This window comes from Pelodiscus sinensis, chromosome 4 (assembly GCF_049634645.1).
Source record: "Pelodiscus sinensis isolate JC-2024 chromosome 4, ASM4963464v1, whole genome shotgun sequence".
Lineage (NCBI taxonomy): Eukaryota > Metazoa > Chordata > Testudines > Trionychidae > Pelodiscus > Pelodiscus sinensis.
In genome coordinates, this window is record NC_134714.1 from 84313998 (window position 1) to 84334412 (window position 20415).

General features: G+C 42.7%; 1 protein-coding gene across 10 annotated transcripts in view; it reads left to right on the forward strand.

Moving 5' to 3' along the window:
• ATG13 (autophagy related 13) overlaps positions 1-20415 on the forward strand; it is a 45085-nt gene that overhangs the window by 2481 nt on the left and 22189 nt on the right. For 8 of the 10 annotated variants that reach the window (XM_006117293.2, XM_006117296.2, XM_006117292.2 and 5 more), the window contains exons 2-6: positions 5431-5512; positions 6350-6430; positions 10329-10448; positions 11969-12015; positions 14651-14791. In XM_006117293.2, the coding sequence (XP_006117355.1) occupies positions 5444-5512; positions 6350-6430; positions 10329-10448; positions 11969-12015; positions 14651-14791 (458 nt within the window). In that variant the 5' untranslated portion in view covers positions 5431-5443. The remainder of the gene's footprint in view (positions 1-5430; positions 5513-6349; positions 6431-10328; positions 10449-11968; positions 12016-14650; positions 14792-20415) is intronic. The other 2 variants (XM_006117294.2, XM_075927607.1) reach the window with 2 other exon arrangements.

Consider the following 20415-nt stretch of genomic DNA (forward strand, 5'->3'; position numbering starts at 1 on the left):
GTGCTTTTCCGGAAATTCAAGGGGCCAGTGTAGACAGCTGGCAAGTTATTCCGGAAAAGCGGCTGATTTTCTGGAATAAGTGGCCAGTGTAGACACAGCCTACAGGTATCCGCATACAGCTAGGCTGCTCAAATCAAAATAGAGTTCTGTATAATTTCCCTGGGTAGTCTGCTACAGTCTGTTCCATTATGAGCATTGGGTGCAGCAGTCAGGCTCTTCTTATTAGGTTGGCAGTAGGTCCCTTACTTGAACAGAGTTTAAGCAACTCGTATATAATGAAAAAGTGTTGAGATGTTATGCTGTTGAGTAGGTGCTAATATTATTTTAGCTCTACCCATCTCATTAGTACCCTCATAAGAAAGGGCATGGCATTAGCTAGAGAAGCAGGGTGTGGAGCTTGTCCTTTGAACAACTGCTTTTGACATACATTGTTTAATGCAAGAAGAGAGAGACTTAAATTACCACAACTTCATGAGCATGGATATTACAAGAAGGGAAGCTATTTGCAGGTACAAGCATATGGTTTAAACACTAGTTATATCACTGTTGCACATGGGTTAAAAGACAATCAAAGCAAATCTACATTTAAAATGCTGCATTGGTGCAGCTGGACTGATTTGGCACTTAAGCAAAGATATTCCCATGTCCATGGCAGAGCTTCTGTCAGTGCTGTTAATTCACTTCCATGAGGAACTCGCCTGACATCACTGTCTGCCCAGGGGTTTAGATTGGTATAACTACATTGCTAAAGGGTGTGGATTTCTAACTCCTCTAAGTGATGTAGTTATTAGGGATATGAAATTCCATTTAATTGGCTAACCAATATGTTTTACTAGTTAACCAATTAACGGAAGTGGGCTGGAGAGCCCCCTGCCCACGGCAGAACTGGAAATCCCTCCACCCCCTGCTATAGGCAAGGCCTGCTTCAGCCTGGCCAGATCAGCCACTGCCTGTATGCCCTCCTGTCTAGGCTGAAGCAGCCCCTGCCTGTGAGGGATTCTGGCCTGCTGTGGACAGAGGTGAGGACTGTTCTGAGATCCCAATCAGAGCAGCTCCTGCCTGCAGCGGGCTTCCCGTGGGGCTGGAGCAGCCCCCTGCCCACAGCATGGACTGCTCCAGTCCTGCCAGTTAGCCTTAACTGGTAAGCCAGTTAACCCTTTGCATCCCTAGTAGTTATACTGATCTAAGTCCATAATGGGTGGACAATAATTTTTGAATGGGCACCACTTCAGACATTTTTGAAGTGATTGCAGGCTGCCCCAGAAGAAACTGGGCCTTGAACAGAAGGGGGCGGGCCTTTAAATAGCAGGAGTTGAAAGGACTCGTAGCTCTCCAAGCATCATGTTAGCAGGGGATGGGAGCTTCAAGCCCTTTTAATTCTTGCTATTTAAAGGGCTTGTTGCTCCCAGCCTTGCTGATAGCATGTTCCCTGGGATTTGGGGACACTAGAGTACTTTTAACTGCTTTTATTTAAAGGGCTCATGCTTTCCCTGGGACTGTTGCCTGACAGCCACAGAAAAGGTGCAAGTTCTTTAAATAGAAGTAGTTGAAAGTCTCATGTATCCCTGGCTCCCAGGAAATGGGCTAGCATGGGGCTGGGAGCCCTTTCAGTTGCTTCTATTTAAAGGGCTTGTGCCTGCTGGGTGGGTGCCAGGCAATGTAGTCACCCGGCAGGTGCAAGCCCTTTAAATAGAAGCAATTAAAAGGGCTCCCAGCACCACTAGCGCATTGCCAGGGAGCCAGGACTTACGCACCCTTTTAACTGCTTCTATTTAAAGGGCTCGTACCTTCCCCGCACCCGTCAGGCAAAGTGTGAGCCCCTTAAATAGAAGCAGTTGAAAAGATTTGCACGTTCCAGCTCCTGGGCAACATAGTAGTCACAGGGCTGGGAGCTACGAGTCCTTTCAACTGCTATTTAAAGGGCTCATGCTTTCATTGCGGCTGCTAGGCAAAGTGTTGCCTGACAGGTGTGGGGAAGGCACAAGCTCTTTAAATACAAGCAGTTAAGAGCTTGCAGGTTTCTTGTTCCCAGGCAGTAGGCTAAGGGGCGGGGCCTGGAACTGCCAAGTGGGCCGGATCAAAGCCCTAAGTGGGCCGGATCAAAGTCCTAAGTGGGCCGGATCTGGCCCACTGAGAGGCTTTTGCCCACCGCTGGTCTATAATGTTGTCTTGGGGTAAGATACTTAATTTGTGTTATGACTCCCCTTCCCACAGTTAGCTTCAGTCAAGTGACAGTCTTCTGGAGCTAAATTTTTGTGCAGTGTTGCTGTGTGCTCTTAAACTGCCCATGTTTCCCACCCCAGCAGTGACTGCATTTCAGTGATAGGCAAGATGTTCCATAAATATCATTTATATAATAAGCTTTTTCTAGAAATGCAAATGTATTTCACAGCAGAAATACTTTGCACGTTTTCAGAGTTTCAAGCCCAAAGCAGTTTTTAAATCTCTTCATTTCTGGTGCGTCGTTCGTAGATCCCATCACACAAGGAGATTTGTGGGGTTCTCTCCTCACCTTGGTAAAACGTATCCTACAGTTAGTTGTAGCTAAACCTGCAACCAAGAGAACATTACTAATAAGGCTAAAACTGAACATGGCTTTCATCACTTAAGCAAGAGGCCAGTAGTGTAGCCAGCAGGCTGGATTTTATTTAAATCAAAGTGATTTAAATCACTAGTCAGGAAGACTCAAATTAATCATGGTTTTCTACATAAAAGTATATTCTTATTGGTTGTCATAACCTTAACACACATTCTTCACAACTCATAGATGTAGGTTTCATTTTTAGAAGGTACACACTGTACGTTTTTAAACGGTGATTCATTTTGAAAACTTTTCAGATTAGTTTTACAGCTATATCAGAAAATGAATTATTGTTTGGTTATTACATTTAACAAAGGTAATTGAAGTAGTTATTTATGAAGTCATTAGGAGGTGAACTTCTCCAATTCAGCAAGTTAATCATTAATATTTGTAGGATTTTCTTGCCATGCTGTATGAGGAGGAGAATATCACCAGACAGACATTTTACATTGTTTTATTTAAATAAAGCAACAACATTATTTATTCTGGATTTTTTTTTCTTCAACAGCAAACATAATATTTTAACAAAGCACGCATATGAATTTTTAAATATAATTAAAAATATTTACGCTTTTTAAAATCAAGTTTGTTTTTGTTAAAATTGTTTTTGTTTAAAATAGTTACAATAATTTTTAAAACAAAAATTAAATTGACTGTGTCAGCCAGGTCAACATGAAAAACTTAAAATATTGGCTTCTATTCATTGAACTTTTTTGAAACTGTACTTTTAGAGAGAAAGGTAAAGAATTGTCTCTGTGTACACAAATTTGCAAAGGGACAATAGGGCTCAGGTCTGTTATTTTTCTCCTCTCTATTTTAAAACATTTTTGCTGTTAACAGCAAAAATATCTCTGGGGAGACAAATTCACAGTTTGAGAACTGCAAAACTAAATATCTCTAATCTTATCTTCTAAACTGAGCACTGAGTCCTATTGGGTAGATAGAAAGATTAACCTAAATAACTTGTACAGAAGACTCTAGAACCTCATAAAATGGGATCCCTAATTCATTAACTATTGGAATTCCCTTACAAAATGTTTCTTAAACATTACATGAATCTACTGTCTTATATTATGGAATTAATATTTATAATCCCTATTCCATGATGAGATATCTTTGAGCTATAATATATCTTAATTAAAACAATCTTTAGAAGGGCGTTTTCCTCAAAAAGCATTTTATTAAAAAAAAATCCAATATAAATTTGGAAAAAAAATCTGTTAGTTAGTTAACTCCACCCTGGTATCCAGACTCCATTTTCTTCAGAGGCAGAGCTGCTATTATGTTTTATGTATGACTTCAGTACCTACTAATAATAAAGCTGAGACATTTATTTGAGGCTCCAGTCCCAGCAGGCCTTGTTTGTTATTTCAGTATTATGAATTTAATGGTTTAAGTGGCCTATGATCTGAAATTTAGGTTGTCACAATTAATTACCCTCTATATAGGACCAGAAGTTCTTTCTTCAGTAATGGAGCTGAAAAATCAAAAATAACTTATCATTGTTGTAATTTTAACCCTTCTTTGTATTCCTTTTTTCCCCCCGGCCTTCTTCGTATTGACATCATCTGTTAGTCACATAATTTTAAACCCTGGTCCTGTATGTCAGACCTCTGGCAGGCTGTGGCTTTTGATGTTTGAGTTCTTATGTTGGTCTCTATTGGATGTGGACACTTACTGCTAATGCTGTATGATGGTTGGATGGGGTGTGGCAGGTTGATTTCTTCCTAGGCATTCTCCTTTTCCACTACTGCTCCACTTTCTGGTGGGAGGGAGAGCTAGAGAGAGAGAAAGAGCTAGCTGGCTTAGTAACAGGGAGACTTTCAGGGTTGAGTGAGGGATTTTCCCCTTGTGTTGGGCTCTCATAGTCCAGATCCTTATATTTTCCCCCAGTTAGGTTCCCCAAAGGATAGAGCTTCTGTAGTTGTCCCTCTTTAGGCTTGTTAAGGGACAACTGGCCAGGCCCACCTTCTCCACAAGTTTCCAGTCCAAGGCCTAATGGTGATCAGGTAAGTGCTGCACCCTGGGGTGCTGGGCACTTGCTTCCCTGGATCACTTCATACCTCCCCCCTTTACCCACCGAGTAAAGGAAAGGATTGAACATAAAGATACTCTTTCAGAGTCACCCATCCCGTTTTTCCAGGCTTGGTCAGGCCACCATAGCCAGGTTTCAGGCAGCAAGAGCATCTGTAATGCTGCTTCCCAAGACCTCCAAATGTCCATTCACTTCCACTATATGCTTGACAACGAGTTACTCTGCTTCCTCTGTTTACTCCTGCTCCAGCCTGGGCAAACTTTGCAGACCTCAAGCAGCTCCAGAATCCCTTTCTCTCCAGTGTGGGGGTTTTTGTTTTTGTTTGGGGTTTTTTGAAGCACCTGCTCCAAATCCCAAGATCCAAGAAGAGTGTTTGAAATAGGGATGTGAACAACTAGTTGACTATCCAATAAGCAAATGCTTATCAGATAGTTGACACACTAGATGACTAGCCAGTCACACCCACCCCCCTTGCTGCCTCTATCAGAAAGAGGCAGCGGAGGTGAGGGGGTGCTTCAAAGCAGCAATGCCGTGTGGAGTTCAGGGTCAGCTGGGGACTTCCCTGCGGACCCCAGGCTCCATGGGCGCTGCCTCTTTCAAACACCATATGGAGCACAGGGCCATCGGGGGACTACTTGAGTCCCCCACCGGCCTCATGCTCTCTGCAGTGCTTTCGCCTTTGAAGTGTAGCAACAGCCCTGGGACTGTTGCTACACTTCAAAGGTGGAGGCACCCTTATTGACTGATTGAATAGAATCTAAATTTATCATCCCTAGTTTGAAGGTTTTATTTCCATCTCTGTTCTGTGTTTCAGATTTTCATATGCAATGGACACCGATCTCAGCTCCCAGGACAGGAAGGACCTGGACAAGTTCATCAAATTTTTTGCTCTGAAGGTAATTTCTGTGTCTTGTTGTTGGAATTTTAGTAGGAACCCTCTCCTCTGAATTCATCTTCATTTATACTAAAGTTAAACCACAACTCCCTGGATAGTTACCAGCTGGTATGTCTGTTAATAACCAAGTTGAGAAGAAAAGGGCTGTTTTTCAGTAAAATTGTCGTGCTGAAAACCTAATTGTGGGTCCTGAATGATCTTGTTAGCTCTGTGCCACTTTCCCCTGTGAAATTGACTAGATGTGACTTTCATTAATCAGTCTGGACAAGTTTAAGTCTTTTGTGTAAGTAGTGTTTCCAGTTGAGTCCTGATCTTCCCTTTCTGTCCATTTAAGGTTCTTATACAGTATCCAAAATAATAACAGCAAAATATTTTTGTCACACTTTCACGGGTAACTAAAAATTGAAACTCCCAACTCCAAGTAGTTCTGTGTCTGGATTAGGTAGGTAGATTATGCAGTGATGGGTGTGCTATAAGTGCATCAACCAGTAAAGTTCCAGGATGAAGATCCATAGTTTTTGTAGAATTGATTCAAGTGCTTCAGCCACTGATTATGAAATGGCTTCAGTAATTCCTTATTATTGTTAGAGACGTGGTCAAATTAAAAGCATGCTTTTGTCCAAAACATGTTTACTTGCTGCTCTTGTAACACCTTACGTGACTGTAGTGGAAGAAGATTAGTAAACCCCAGTGATCCTGAATTCTGAGCTCTGCTTAATCTTTTCCCAAAAGTGAGGCCATTTAACTGGTGTTCAACTGCCCTGAATTGGCCTGCAATCAAAGCTGAGGTACCTAGATATCCTTGAAGTCAGTGAGCATCTTTGGCTTTCTCTTTCAGACTGTACAAGTGATTGTCCAGGCCCGACTTGGAGAGAAAATCTGTACTCGATCATCTTCCTCCCCAACAGGCTCTGACTGGGTAAAGTCATGTTACTTAAAGCATCCCATATTTCTCTCATCTACTTTATTATGCTGATAATATGGGGAACGCTTTCAAGTAGGCTATAAAAACAGCATTGTACAATGTGTTGATTTTACATCTCGGCATGTACAGTACCACCCTCACCTTTTCCTGGGTTGAGAGTTTGTATTTTTCACCAGCCACTTCTGTCAGATGACTGAAGCTCTGAAAGAGGGTCTTTCTCTCTTTATTCAGAGGTTTGTGGCTCTGACAAAGGACCTCATAAGAGGTGAGGTGTGTATATATAAAGGTAAAGGAGTGTCTGTGGGGAGGGGAGGGGGAAGGCTTCTTGAATTCTCCCTGGGTGCAAACAAAAACTAAGCGAGGAGAGTCTTTCCTTGGTATACAATGTACAAGAATTTAATTAGGTCCAAAACAAATGTTTGACTTAAATGTTTCGTATTTACTAATAATCTGGGATTTGCCTGTGCTAGACTTGAGATTCACTTACTCAGTATCTGGGTCTTACAAATCCTTATGAAGGCAAAACATTCAGCAAGTGGTGATCAGATCACCCCTAGCCCTCTCCCCAGAATGCTTTCTAAGGCTTCATCAAAACTTGTATTTTATATACCTCTCTTTTCTTTCCCAACTGCCTTGCCAAGCTCCTAACCTAAATCAAAGCAAGTAATGTCTCTGCTGCTATGGCTTGAACAATTGCAAACTCCACTGATGTCATGCATATCCATAGATGCTCCTTGGTATTGTATGATAACTCCCACCATGGAGCATTTCCCAATGTATCTGTATCGCTCTGAATATTTCTACTGTCCTGTCTGAAGGTCAACAAATGTTCTGGGTGCCCCCTTATTAAGGCCTGCACGTTTAAATGCAATGGTGGTATGACTCTTTTCAGTTGTACCACAGTGTCTAAGTTAGCATTAGTCTGAGGGTCATCAGCTGGTACATTGTGGCTCTCATGCTGGGCAACTGGAAAAGGTGGGCAAGTTTTTTTGGAACTAAGAACATTGGCCAGTTATAACATGCTTGTGTCCTGTATTGGTAGCATCCAACCCATGTGGTTACACCATATTTATCATCTTCAGCCTTTGCAACCTTGGCTTGACTTTGTCCCCATTACCTCAGCTGTGCTGTATAGTACAATTTCAGGTTTTTTCATCCATAGTGAACTTATAAGCCAGCAATGTAGTACGTCACCCTGACATAACTAAGTGCCATGTCTCTTAGCATTTCCAGTCTCCCCCACCCATCTATCTCACATGTTCCTTTAAAGTTTAAAGTGTAACCTGCCATGATTGGTTCTAGCATACCTAAGGAATGGACACTACTCTCTCAATACCTTGCTTAATCTTGTGGCCTCTGGTACTGTTAGTACCGTAGGTAGAGCCTTGCACAAATACAAAATTTGTGTCCACGTCTGCAAAAATGATCCGCAGATAGCCACATCCATGAATGTGGATATCCACAAATTTGCAGGGTTTGAGATACAAAATTTAAATCTGCATCTATATCTATAAAAAAATGAGCCGTGGATAGGAAGGATCCATGTTTCATGAAGCTTGCATCTTTTTTCAGCATAATAGATCCTTGAGTAGCACCTGGATCGTACATCAATATATATAGGTTTTACTTTTGTCTGTTTTTCCAGCATCTTATTTTTTATGAACTAGCAACCCCCTCCCTCACTGAACAGGTACAATATAATATGTTAGGGTGGTTCATAATTTATAAAACATTTCAGAGTTAAATATACAACAGAATGAGGATAAGGGAAGGATTTAAGGATGTTCAATTTGCTAGAACAAAATGACAATAGTTTACGGAAGTGAAAGCAGCAATCGATTAAATGGAAAAATTAACTTTTCTGATTTCCCCCCTCCCCTCAATTCTGAGATGTCTATATGATTCCATGCAGATGTTCTGAGTGCCTCAACTCCTGTTACTATATATCTCTTCCCTGACATTCTCACTTCTCAGGCCACCAAATTTTTGTCCATTGACTGTCTGAAATTTTGCACTGCCTTTGCTATTATACACATATAGAAGCATGCATATTTTGCATGACAAAGCTCCAGGGGTGAAGTAAAATTGGTTTAAATTCAATACTACAGGTATCATTTGGGTACATAGTCAGATGTTCACAATTTGTTACTAGTCCATTGTCAGGTTCTGCTTCTGTTCTGTGCCTGGGTCCTCCACTTGCTTCAGTCCTGGAGTAGAAGGCATTGCTACTCCAGTATATTCAGGAGGGCTAGTGATATTTTGGCCATCCTTAATCCCATTCAGAGAGAAGGTTGAAGACTGTCACATTCCTGATATGGTAGGTAGACTCATTGGCAGTAGTTTGATAAGTTGCTAAAGTAACTCTAATATTACTCATGTGCTAACTGCATGCTATGAAACTGTTCCTGGTCTCTTTAGCCCTGTGGGATGTGCTGCCAAACCCTAGTGTCAATTTTGTAAAATTCTCTCCCAGTTCCCTCTAGTGAGATGACAAAATTCAACCTGCTCTAGTTTTCAGAAGTCACTTCAACACTTCCTCTGTGCCAGTGCTTCTGGAACGAGAGCCTTTTTCTTTCAGTATTGCTGATACCTCCTCTATTGCAAGGTTTTTAACCTTCACCTCTGAACAGTACCACCCTGATTGTTGTGGACTCTGGACATGATTATACGTTTCGCTGGAACAGGCACCATAAGGGCCGCTTTAGTATCCACTAAAGAAAAAGTGGATTATAAGGTGGTGCAACCTCCTTCTACAGTACAATACTGTGCACATTAATGCTTCCACCTTCCAGAAATTCTACTTTCTGATTAAAAGCACCTGTTAGATCTGTATTCTCCAGTTGCACTGCCTCTAGCTGTGGTTGCAGAACACCATTCGACTCCCATTCCTGAGCTTTCTCAATCGAAGTTCATAGCTCAGTGACATTGTCTATCAGTTCTTGTGTCTCACCTTTCTGCATCTTGCGTTTTATATTTTCTGAAATCCAGTTTCAGCGCTTCATTTTGTTTCACAAAAGCACTGGTGGTCACTATCTCACTCTGAACAACTGTTTCTTTTACCCTTTTTGTTGCTGAAAAAGTTGCTTTCAAGCACATTAGCCACCACTTAAACATTCTCAAAAGTCAGAATTTGCTTAATCTCCTTTACTGGATCCCTACTATGTCTTGACTACGTAGTTCTCCAGCAACTCCACTGTCCCTTAAAAACCACTTTAAACCACTCTGTATTCTTAGGTCATAGTCCCTGGGACATTGGCTGTCAGCCCAATCTACATACGGCTTAGCTTGCCAGACCGTTGGCATGAGATTCACTTACTCAGTAGATGGGCATAACAAATCTTTATTAAGGCAAAATATTCAGTGCATGGTGGACAGTTACTTATAAGTGGGAGGCTCATCAGGACACTCTCATCACAGTCACCTCTACCACCGGTCATTATAGCTTCAACCTTCCTATATGACACACATTTATGGGTAACTTTGTTATCTTTTCATATCCATGTATTTTAGTTTTTCATTTTCGTGTTAACTCCCTTCCTCCCTCCACCATCAATACAAGGTTAGTGTTAGTTAAAATGAGTCTTTTCTAGCTTTTTATTTATTTTATCTTTTTTTCCCCCCTCACATATATGTTTACAATTTCTTATCCATGCACAATTCTACTATGCTTACGCAGTTAAATGTTATCAGACCAACTTCTTAAAATTAACAGTAGGTTTCTGTGACCTTTAAATGTATTTACCCCTATAGTCTGTTCTGTAAGTATTTCAGGGGCACCTCTTTAATCTGTTGTGTTGCATGGTTGCTGTTACTTGAGTCTGTCTGCAGTGTGCCACTGGACAGGTTTTTCCAAAGGAATCTGAAAAATAAAATAACTTATTTCATTTTGCAGTTCAATTTGGCAATCAAAGATATACCAGAGGTTACTCATGAAGCAAAGAAAGCCCTTGCAGGACAGCTACCTGCTGTTGGACGGTCTATGTGTGTGGAGATCTCTCTCAAAACCTCTGAGGTAAGAACACAGTCAGTAGCTTATTTTGAGTCAATTTCAAAATAGCTTATTTCGAAATTTGGCGCTGTCTACACAGCACTTATTTCAAAATAAATTGCTAGTCTGAAACATCCCTTACTCCTCATGGAATGAGGTTTACAGGGATGTCGGAATAGTGAGCCCATTATATTTCGAAATCATGGGCACGCTCAAAAGATGCGGAATAGCTATTTCGGTATACCCAAAATAGCGCTGCAGTGTAGACGTAGCCTAAATGACCTGCCTTAGATTTTATTCTCTTACCCAAGGCCATGTAAAACCTCTAGTTCGGTAGTATGCCACTGAAAACGAACATTCAGGCAGTCCCCGGGTTACGTACAAGATAGGGACTATAGGTTTGTTCTTAAGTTGAATTTGTATGTAAGTCGGAACTGGCTCCAGATTCAGCTGCTGCCACTGAAACTGACCAGGGGCTGACTACAGGAAGCCCGAGGCAGAGTTGCTCTGCCCCCAGCTTCCTGGAATCAGCCTGATCAGTTTCAACAGCTGCTGAATCTGGAGCCTGGGACAGAACAGCTGGGGCGCTGCCCGGTGGGTTCCCACAGGACCAACCCGGCAGCACCCCAGCTGCTCTACCCGAGGCGTCCTGCAACAAAAGCCTGGTCTGCTGCGGGGGGGGGGGGGGGGGGAGGGCACTAGCTGTGCCCCCTCCCCCCCAGCACACCAGGGAGACCCGAGCAAAGCCACACAGGCGGAGGGACCCTGCCGCCCGTGTGGCTTTGCTCCTTTGCCCCCGAGGAAAGCTGCACAGGCGGCAGGATGTGCGGCTTTGCTCCTGTCTCCCTGGTCTGCTGGGGGGGTCCAGCAAAGTTGCTGGACCCCCCCAGCAGACCAGGGACACCCGAGCAAAGCCGCCCAGGCGGCGGGGGTCCCGCTGCCTGGGCGGCTTTGCTCCCGGGCAAATGAGCAAAGCCGCCCAGGTGGCGGCTTTGCTCGGGTGTCCCTGGTCTGCTGGGGGGGTCCAACAGCTTTGCTGGACACCCCCCCCCCAACAGACCCGGGAGACCGGGAGAAGCTTTTCTCACCCCGGAGGACACGGGTGGCGACCTGCCTCCCGTGAGCTCCGGGGCAAGAAAAGCCTCGTTCATAAGTCAGATCCGCGTAAGTCGGGGACTGCCTGTACTTAATAACAAAAGGGAAATCTCACTGCAAATTAGTGAAGCCAAATGCTTAGGAGTAGGAGAGCTGCAAAATCCGCTTATTAGCTCACCTTGAGAGCTAAGTCATTCTGATGTAAGCATGTCCTGAGTACAGCCTCGTTCCTGCTTTTTATGGGGCTCCCTTGTCCCATAGTGAGCCTTTTTTAGGTCTTGCTGTTGCTAGCACATGCATATAATAAGGAAACAATGACCATCTGTTTAAAGACTTGAGAGCCAGGAAAAATACATTCCCTTATAGCTACATTGCTGTAACTGATTCTTTGAGAGATGCAAAAGAGCTTGTTTTAAATGAATGATATTCCTGATATTTCTGTGATGCAGGGAGATTCCATGGAGCTGGAAATCTGGTGTCTAGAAATGAATGAAAAGTAAGTGTGTGTTCATGGGGCTTTGTTTGTTTGTTTTAAATTAAATGAGCAATTTTTTCCGAGCTGGCTGAACGATTGAGCACACAGGGGACCTGACTTGCAACTGAAAAGCTGAGGGGAAGAATTCAACAGCATTCTAAGAAGCTGCCAAGGGCAAATCAGAAGTTATTCCAGACAGGTTCACATGAGGGGCCTTTAACTAGCAATTGGAGCTGGCAAGCTCTGCTGCAGTGTCCTGTGCTGTCTTTCTTGCCCCCTAATATATACATCACAGTGAGCAACATCGTGGAGGGAATGGAAAGACCATGGAGAAGGAGAAAAAAGACAAAATATTCTCTTTTCAAGTGCAGTGAGATTTGTAATAAGCCCTCTGGGATCCCAGTATTGTACACCTTACACTGATTTTCAAGATCTGTGTATAAAGGAATTTGGAGGCAAAGCTGGCATTTCAGTCCTGCTTTGTACTTTCTATCAGTTACGTCAAAGGAAAACACTGTCATCTGCTTTTCATAGCTTTTGCTTTTTGTATTCTTTGTTTCTCCCAGCCTCTCCAAACCTGAGACGTAACAAAGGAATGTAAGATTTGTCTGACCATATTAGATCATTGGTCCTTCAAGTCAGACATACCTCTCCCAATGCTTCAGCGGCAAAGCCCTCCCCCCATACGCAATGCACTTCTCCTGCTGTTCACTGTATGTCGGAGAAGAGGATTAGAAATTAATTCTTTCTTGGTCCCTTGTGGCAATCAACGTGCCCTCAAGCCTAAGATTCAATTTCCCAGGAACAACCAATGTTAATCATCTTAATATTACCTCTGTCTAATACAAGACCCTATGCCTTCTACAGCAGTGAGTTCTACAGAATCACTGTTTACTGTGTGTTTTGGACTGGAAGAAGAGTTTTGGCCTGCTAGCCCAGAGAAACAGATTACTATCTTGATGCTTTATTTCATGAGTGTCACTCTAAAGTAGCATTTCTCAGATGCAGCCACAAGGGGATTTTATTGTGGCCACAGCTTCCTGGGCAGTAACTAGGGGAATGAAAAGGGAGAAAGCAGTGGCCCCACTCCCAAGATCATAAGCAGGGGTTGGACTTGGCCCCCCATTTGGAGCCACAAATGTCAAAGGAGCAAGCAACTAGTGATTTCCCCAACTTCTGGGTATGGTGAGGTTCTGGCTTTGGACTTGAGCCTTTGACTGGAAGGCAGCAGGTTCCAGCCCTGGACTGTAGCTGCTAATATTGGTCCTTGGGTCAGCACCTGTCACATCATCCCTGCTGTCTCCCTGGCCCCCCATCCAGAGCTGTCCTGTCCATAGGATGGTTTTGGGCAACCGCCCCAGGCCCTGTGCTTTGGGAAGCCCTGTGCTTCAGGGGGACATGGAAGAATGGAGGCCTAGTGCCAACATCAGATATCAGGCCCTCTTCTGCACTCACCAGTGGTGGCAGGAAGCAAAGCAACCTGGCCATAGCCTGCTCCACTCTGCTGGCTTCCAGCGTAGCTTAGGAGAGTGGGCTTGAGGGAAGGGGTGGCATGGAGGTGGGGAAGGATCTGGGGTGGAGAGGTTGTCCTGGGCTCCACACTTCACTTGGGACAGCCCTTCCCCTGGCCATGCTGTCTCCCTACCCACCTCCCCATCCAGGGCTTAATTTATCTCCTGGCTTGTTAGGCCATTTGTGTGGGTGTTTGTTAATATCACTTTTCACCGCTTCCCAGTGATATTAACAGACATACAAATATTATTTTTTGCAACAACAGATTTACTAGCTAGCAATTTAGGGAAAAAGGGCAACTGAAAAGCAATAGTACAACAAAAGACAAACACTTTAGTTAGGTTCAGCAGTAGAGACAACTGTACATTATTTTTATCATTGAGACTGCAAAACCTCTGCATAAGTAACAATAATTTGGACACGTATATGTGCATATTTATCTGTTTTTCCTAAAGTTAATTAAGCATTTTAGGAAAAAGTGTTGGAGTGGCCACCAGCAGGAGTGCAGCCACCAAAAAAATTGTTGAGAACCCCTGCTCTGAAGCAAGTACGGGTGGGACCTCCCTCGTTCGGCACCCTTGGGACCTGAGTGGTCCCAGATGAGGGAATTTGCTGGACATGGGTAGGTCCCCTGCCACTGGTCTTTTCAGCCTGCCACCCTTCCCCACTTCCAGCTGGGTGACAGCTGCCCTGACCTCACTGCCAGAACAGCTGCCCCAACCCCACTGCTGGCACAGTGGCATGCAGCCCTAGCCCTGCTAGAGCAGCACTGGCCCAACTACTGGGCAGCATGTGACCCTAGCTGAGCTGCCCTCATCCCAGCTGGGTTGCCATGTCCCAGGCTCCACTGCTGCAGCCTAGCTGAGCTGTCCCTACACCACTACCACCACTGGGCTGCTGAGGCTCTGGCTCTGTTACCACCAGCCTCACTGTATGCAGGATTCTCAGCTGTTGGCCCTCCTGCCCCGGGGATCTCTCATCCAGGGACAGCTGTGGTCCTGCTGGACCATAGATGTTGCTGTACCAGAGAGTTCCGGTTTAGGGGTGTGTAAACTCTATTTGATTGTTGGCCCAACCCCTTTTGGTATATATTTGTATTGTTTGACTGGAAATATTGGACTAACTGCTTCGATGTGCTCTCTAGGTGTGACAAAGAAATCAAAGTTTCCTACACTGTGTACAATAGGCTGTCTCTGTTGCTGAAGTCTTTGCTTGCTATAACCAGGGTGACTCCAGCCTACAGACTTTCGAGGAAACAGGGCCATGAATATGTAATACTGTACAGGTAATGTAGACTAATATTTCGTGTCTGAACTGAAACAGTAGTAGACTTTTAGGCATACAAAATGCAGCTACTTGATTGGAATTTGACCAGAACACTTATACCAACATCTGTAAACTTGCAAAAATCGGCATATAATGATCCCAAATATACGTATTCCAAGTGGTTAGGATTTCAGTGTTATATTTCATTTGTAGGACAGCACCTCCAGCTTCAGCTCAGTAACCTACCTTGGGATGCTGGGGAACAGATTTAAAATTGTGTGCAAAAATGTATGTAATTGCATACTTGACTCCCTCCACCCCACTTCCATTTCCCTGACATTCCCAGTCTTCCCTTAGGGGGGAAAAAAAATCTTTGTTTCCAAGCCACCTACATTTTTTTTCTGAAGAAACTTTCTCTTTCCATAGACTATTGCCCACAATGATATAGACCAATGTTTCCCAAATGGTGTTCCGTGGAACCCTGGGGTTCTGCGAAGTGGAAATAAGTGTTCCGTGAGAAAATTCCATTACAATAACATTTTATGATTTAAAATAATAATTATTTAAGCATTTATGAATTGTGTTGAAAACAACTTTCATTTGTGTTGATCTCATGACCTTGTTTAGCTTTTGTTTATTATTATCCTTACTTACTTACTTGTGGTCTACTTTCAGCTCCATATATTATTATTAGGGGTTCCACAAATTTCTTTAGAGTTTAAAAGGGTTCCGTGGCCAAATAAAATTAGGAAACACTGCTATAGACCATGATCAACAATTTCTTCAGTTTTGTGCATATTATACAGCCCACTTTTTTTTATTAGGTTAACTTATTATTTAAGAAACAATGACTTGCTAACACTAAAAAAAGACTACTTCACTTTATAACTGTGGCAGATAGTATCTTCAGTTTTTTTGAATATATGTCATAAACCCATAGTTTTTGCCATACCTTTGCAAGCTTCATGATCAAACTTTTAAATTCTCCTTCTTAAGGGTATCTTAATATCCACTTCCACATGATATCTTTATCATCCATCTAATTTCCAGGTATTCCGAGGTCCGAGGTGAATGAGAATCCATGCTGTTGTTACACAGATACCTGCTTGCATTATTCCCATAGTTAGGAATTTCACTTACGTCATTTCTATTTTCCAAACTCCCTGTTCTGATTTATCTGATTCCTTGTCAGGCATTATGATAAATTGCAGCTGGTCACACACTTCATACTCACGTCCATGCCAACATTATGCCATGAGGTCAGCTGTAAGAATGGTCACATAATTTGATGGCTTTTTAGATTTCTGGATTCCAAGACTAGGAACACAGAAGGATGTTTCCACTCTATACATGCTGTCCTCTTTTGATCTGTCTGCATAGACTTGGCAAAGCTGGCCTAATTTTTCATAAATAAATTCAAAAATGTGATTTGCCACAATGTGTGGGAATTTTTTTCTTCTATTGTTTAAAAAGTACAATTCCAAGTCCACAAATGGGGAATAATTATTTAGCTGTAATTTGATTGCCCATGATTTAAAAAAAATTAGTTGTTTCAATTTTTCTTCTTTTTACATATCTCCTATACTCATTTTTACCCTGCTAGTATGAATAAATCTGTATCAATCCATATAACTTGTCTACTTAGTTCCAAGCAATTCTCATAAATCTTGTGTGCTTGTTTTCATTATTACCTTTTACATTTGCTTGAAAGGTTAGATCTAATAGTTTCTTCCTTAGATTTATAGGTGCTTCTTCGATGGCTAGTTGCTGTGCACACACTGAGATGATCACTGGACCACATGTCAATTACAGAGCTTGGGCCTGCAGCAGTTCCAGGTGTTTTAGAACTGTTTTTGACCCAAAAATTTGGCATCTGGTGTCTGAAACTGGTCTTTATCATCAATACCTTCTTATCTGCACCCCATTTGTTTCCAGCTACACTTGAATCCATCCTACTTGGACATTCTTATATGATGGCTATGTGACCTTTCCAAGTTAACTTAGCAAACACTAATCCTAAGAACATAAACTTTTCATCTGAACTTTTTCAGCATTAAGAAATAAGTCCCAGGCTTATTTCATCCAGGTTAAAAGCATTTCCTTAGTTTTTGTATGTGAGAATTTAAATCACCAGTCATTTCCCCGCTTTGAAATTCTCTAGAGTGCCTCACTTTTCTTTTCCATGTCTACTTGAAGTCTTTTCTGCTTATTCCATATAGTACAGTTTAGGAATGTAAGTGAATAGTTGAGAACCCTAGGCTTATCAGGTAATTGGGTAGTCAAGTCGACTACTCGCATTCCCTCCCCCCCCCTTGTGGTTTAAAGTAAAAGGTTCGGAAATGTGGCTAGCCCCAGGGAGGTGCAGAAACAGGCAAACTATTACCAAATATCTTTTAAACTTTTATTAAAGGGCTTCTACGTATAAATTATTATTTTATCAATTTCTTACATACGTAGGCACTAAATAATTATTAGACTGTCCAATAAGCAAAATGCAATACAGTAAAGAAAATTCCTTGAGGTTTTTCTAAATCCCAATAGTTGTTAACAAGGGACCAGGGATTATTAACAGTTACATTTACATCAGTGTTACTTATAAGACTAATCATTTATCTAAAACTTAACACTACTACTTAACAATACCTCTAAACAATTTCAGATAACAATACTTACATTTAACAGACACACAAACTACAACAACAACATATTTGGTATTCGTTATGTTTGGTATACGTTACGCTCTACAGGAACTCGTTTGGTTCGGTGAGCGGGAGGTGGCCCTCGGGTGATGAGTCCTCGGACCTGGCTCATATTCCGCCATCCAATGTTTATTCGGGATTCCTCAATTTGATACAGGAGGGGTTGCTGTTTTATAGAGAGAGCTTTTGCGCACTTTTTGTGATAGGCTAGCAGGCCCTGTCTGTTAAGTGACAGGAATAAGGGGGTGAGATGGTTTCCTGTTTTTCCTTTTCTGCCTTATCGGGCATGGCACAGTCGGCACAACCAGCACAAACTTTACATGAACTTTTTGGGTCTGGTTTTGGTTCCTGTTTGTCGCTGATCTTTAAGTTACATAGTGTAAGGGTTTTTCATCAAGGGGAAGTTGACCTTTTGCTTGGATGGCAATACGCACGAGGGGCTTGGCCAGCAAAGAGCCTGCTTCCACACCCCTCTTCCCGTTACCTCTGTATCAGAGGCAGCAAAGGGAAGTGGGGGGAAAAGCAGGAGCCGTTGCTGGGGGGAAGCTGATTTAAAAGCCGGTTCCCCCCAGCACTATGTCCACAGTGCCGCCTTCCCCCGCCCCCCCGTGCTGTTGCCTCTATCAGAGGCAGCAGTGGGGGGGACAGGGGAGGCTGCCACAAAGCAGCCTCTGTCTGCGGCAGGCCAAGGCTCGTTGCAAGCAGAGGCTGCTCCACATCCCGTGGAAGCAGCCCCTGTTTGCACGGGGTCCCACTCCCCACTGGAACCCCCCCCCATGGACAGGGGCTGCTGGACCCTGCACAAGCTGAGACTGAGCAAGGCTGGCTCAGTCCCAGATCACGTCGGGTGCTGGAACTAACTCCTCTACAACTCTGCATTTTAAATGTAGGAGGAGCTGGGCTGCCTGTGTTCACAACTCCTACTACGTTTGAACTGCAGAGCGGCAGATGTAGCTCCAGGACCCGGTATGAGCAGGGACTGAGCACCTTCCCTTATCGACTAATCATGTAGTCGATGTAAATTGTATCGACTGCATGATTAGCCAATTACCCACCTCTTAACATCTTTAGTATAGTTGTCTGTAAAAAGGGAAATACTTATTCCCATCTGCATACTTACCATAATGGACAACAAAGAAGGGTTAATAATTCTCCTTATAAAGTTCCATTTGTAAGCTTGTAGGCTTTGGATAAAGCTGTTCCCATTTGGACTTGTGTAATTCTGTCCCTTAAAAATACTTTTATCCTCCAGCACTTCCTCTTTTAATTCCAGTGTTGGTTATTTTTTTGTAAGACGCCTTTCCTACATAGCATATTATATGCTTTTTTATGTCCAACAGGATTGTTGTCATAAAGTTCTTAGTGCTTATGCTTTTTTGTACCTCCAGTTCTAGTTTCACTATATGGTCAACTGTATATCTTCCTTTGCTGAAATCACTGTATATCTCAGTTACAATATTTTTCTCCGGGTATTCCACAAGTCTTATATTTATCATTTTTTCCCATGATTTTTCTTGCACATGATATAAGGGCAGTAAGCCCATCGGCATCAAGTTTTGTATGAATCTTGCCTGTTTTCTTGACTATTATTACCAATGTTTGTTTCCATGCTATTGGCAGCAGTTCTTTTCCCATATATCTTTCTATAACCACAATCATAGAAGTGGAAGGGACCTTGAGAGGTCATTGAGTCCAGTCCCCTGCCCTCACGGCAGGTCCAAGCACTGTCTAGACCATCCCTGATGTCTGTCTAACCTGCTCTAAAATATCACCAGTGATAGAGATTCCACAACCTCCCTAGGCAATTTATTCCAGAGTTTAACCACCCTGACAGTACGGAAGTTTTTCCTAATGTCTAGCCTGAACCTCCCTTGCTGCAATTTAAGCCCATTGCTTCTTGTCATACCATCAGAGGCCAAGGAGAACAATTTTTCTCCCTCCTCCTTGGGATACCCTTTTAGATACTTGAAAACCACTATCATGTCCCCTCTCAATCTTCTACTTTCCATACTAAACGAGCCCAGTTTTTTCAGTCTTCCCTCAATAGCTCATGTTTAATCATTCTTGTTGCTCTTCTCTGGACATTAGCATTCACTGTGTTAGACATTCCTTCATCATCAGACTTCTTGGTGAAGACAGAAACAAAGAAGTCATTAAGCACCTCTGCCATTTCCAAGCTTCCTGTTGTTGTTTCTCCCTCTTCACTGAGCAGTGGGCCTACCCTGTCCTTGGTCTTCCTCTTGCTGCTGATATATTTATAGAATGTCTTCTTTATGTCTCTAGCTAGTTTGAGCTCGTTTTGTGCCTTTGCCTTTCTAACGTTGCCCTTGCCATACCTGTATTTTTTGCTTATATTCCTCCTTTTGTAATTTGACCTAATTTCCACTTTTTATATGACTCCTTTTTGATTTTTAGATCGTGCAAGATCTCCTGGTTAAGCCAAGCCGGTCTTTTGCATACTTTCTATCTTTCCTGTGCAATGGAATAGTTTGCTTTTGGGCCCTTAATAATGTCCCTTTGAAAAACTGCCAACTCTCTTCAGTTGTTTTTCCTCTTATTCTTGTTTCCCATGAGACCTTACCTACCAGCTCTCGGAGTTTACTAAAATCTGCCTTCCTGAAATCCATTGTCCCTATTTTGCTGTTTTTCCTTCTACCATTTCACAACAGACTCCTTAAACTGCCATCTGACAAGTGTTGGAACATTTGATTACATATATTATCTTAGCCTGGAACCTTTTTCTAGTGGCTGCAATAAGCTCCTGCATTCTAAACCTTTTGTTTAATACCTCAATATATTCTCACTAGCCATTTAATTGTTCGGCGTTTCTCAATAAACCTTTTTTTCTTCTCACAAAACTCATTGCTTTGATCCCTATCGCTACTGACCTTTTAGAAGTCTTTTCCTAAAATGTCTGCCTTTCCTAAGCTGGAGACGTCCATTT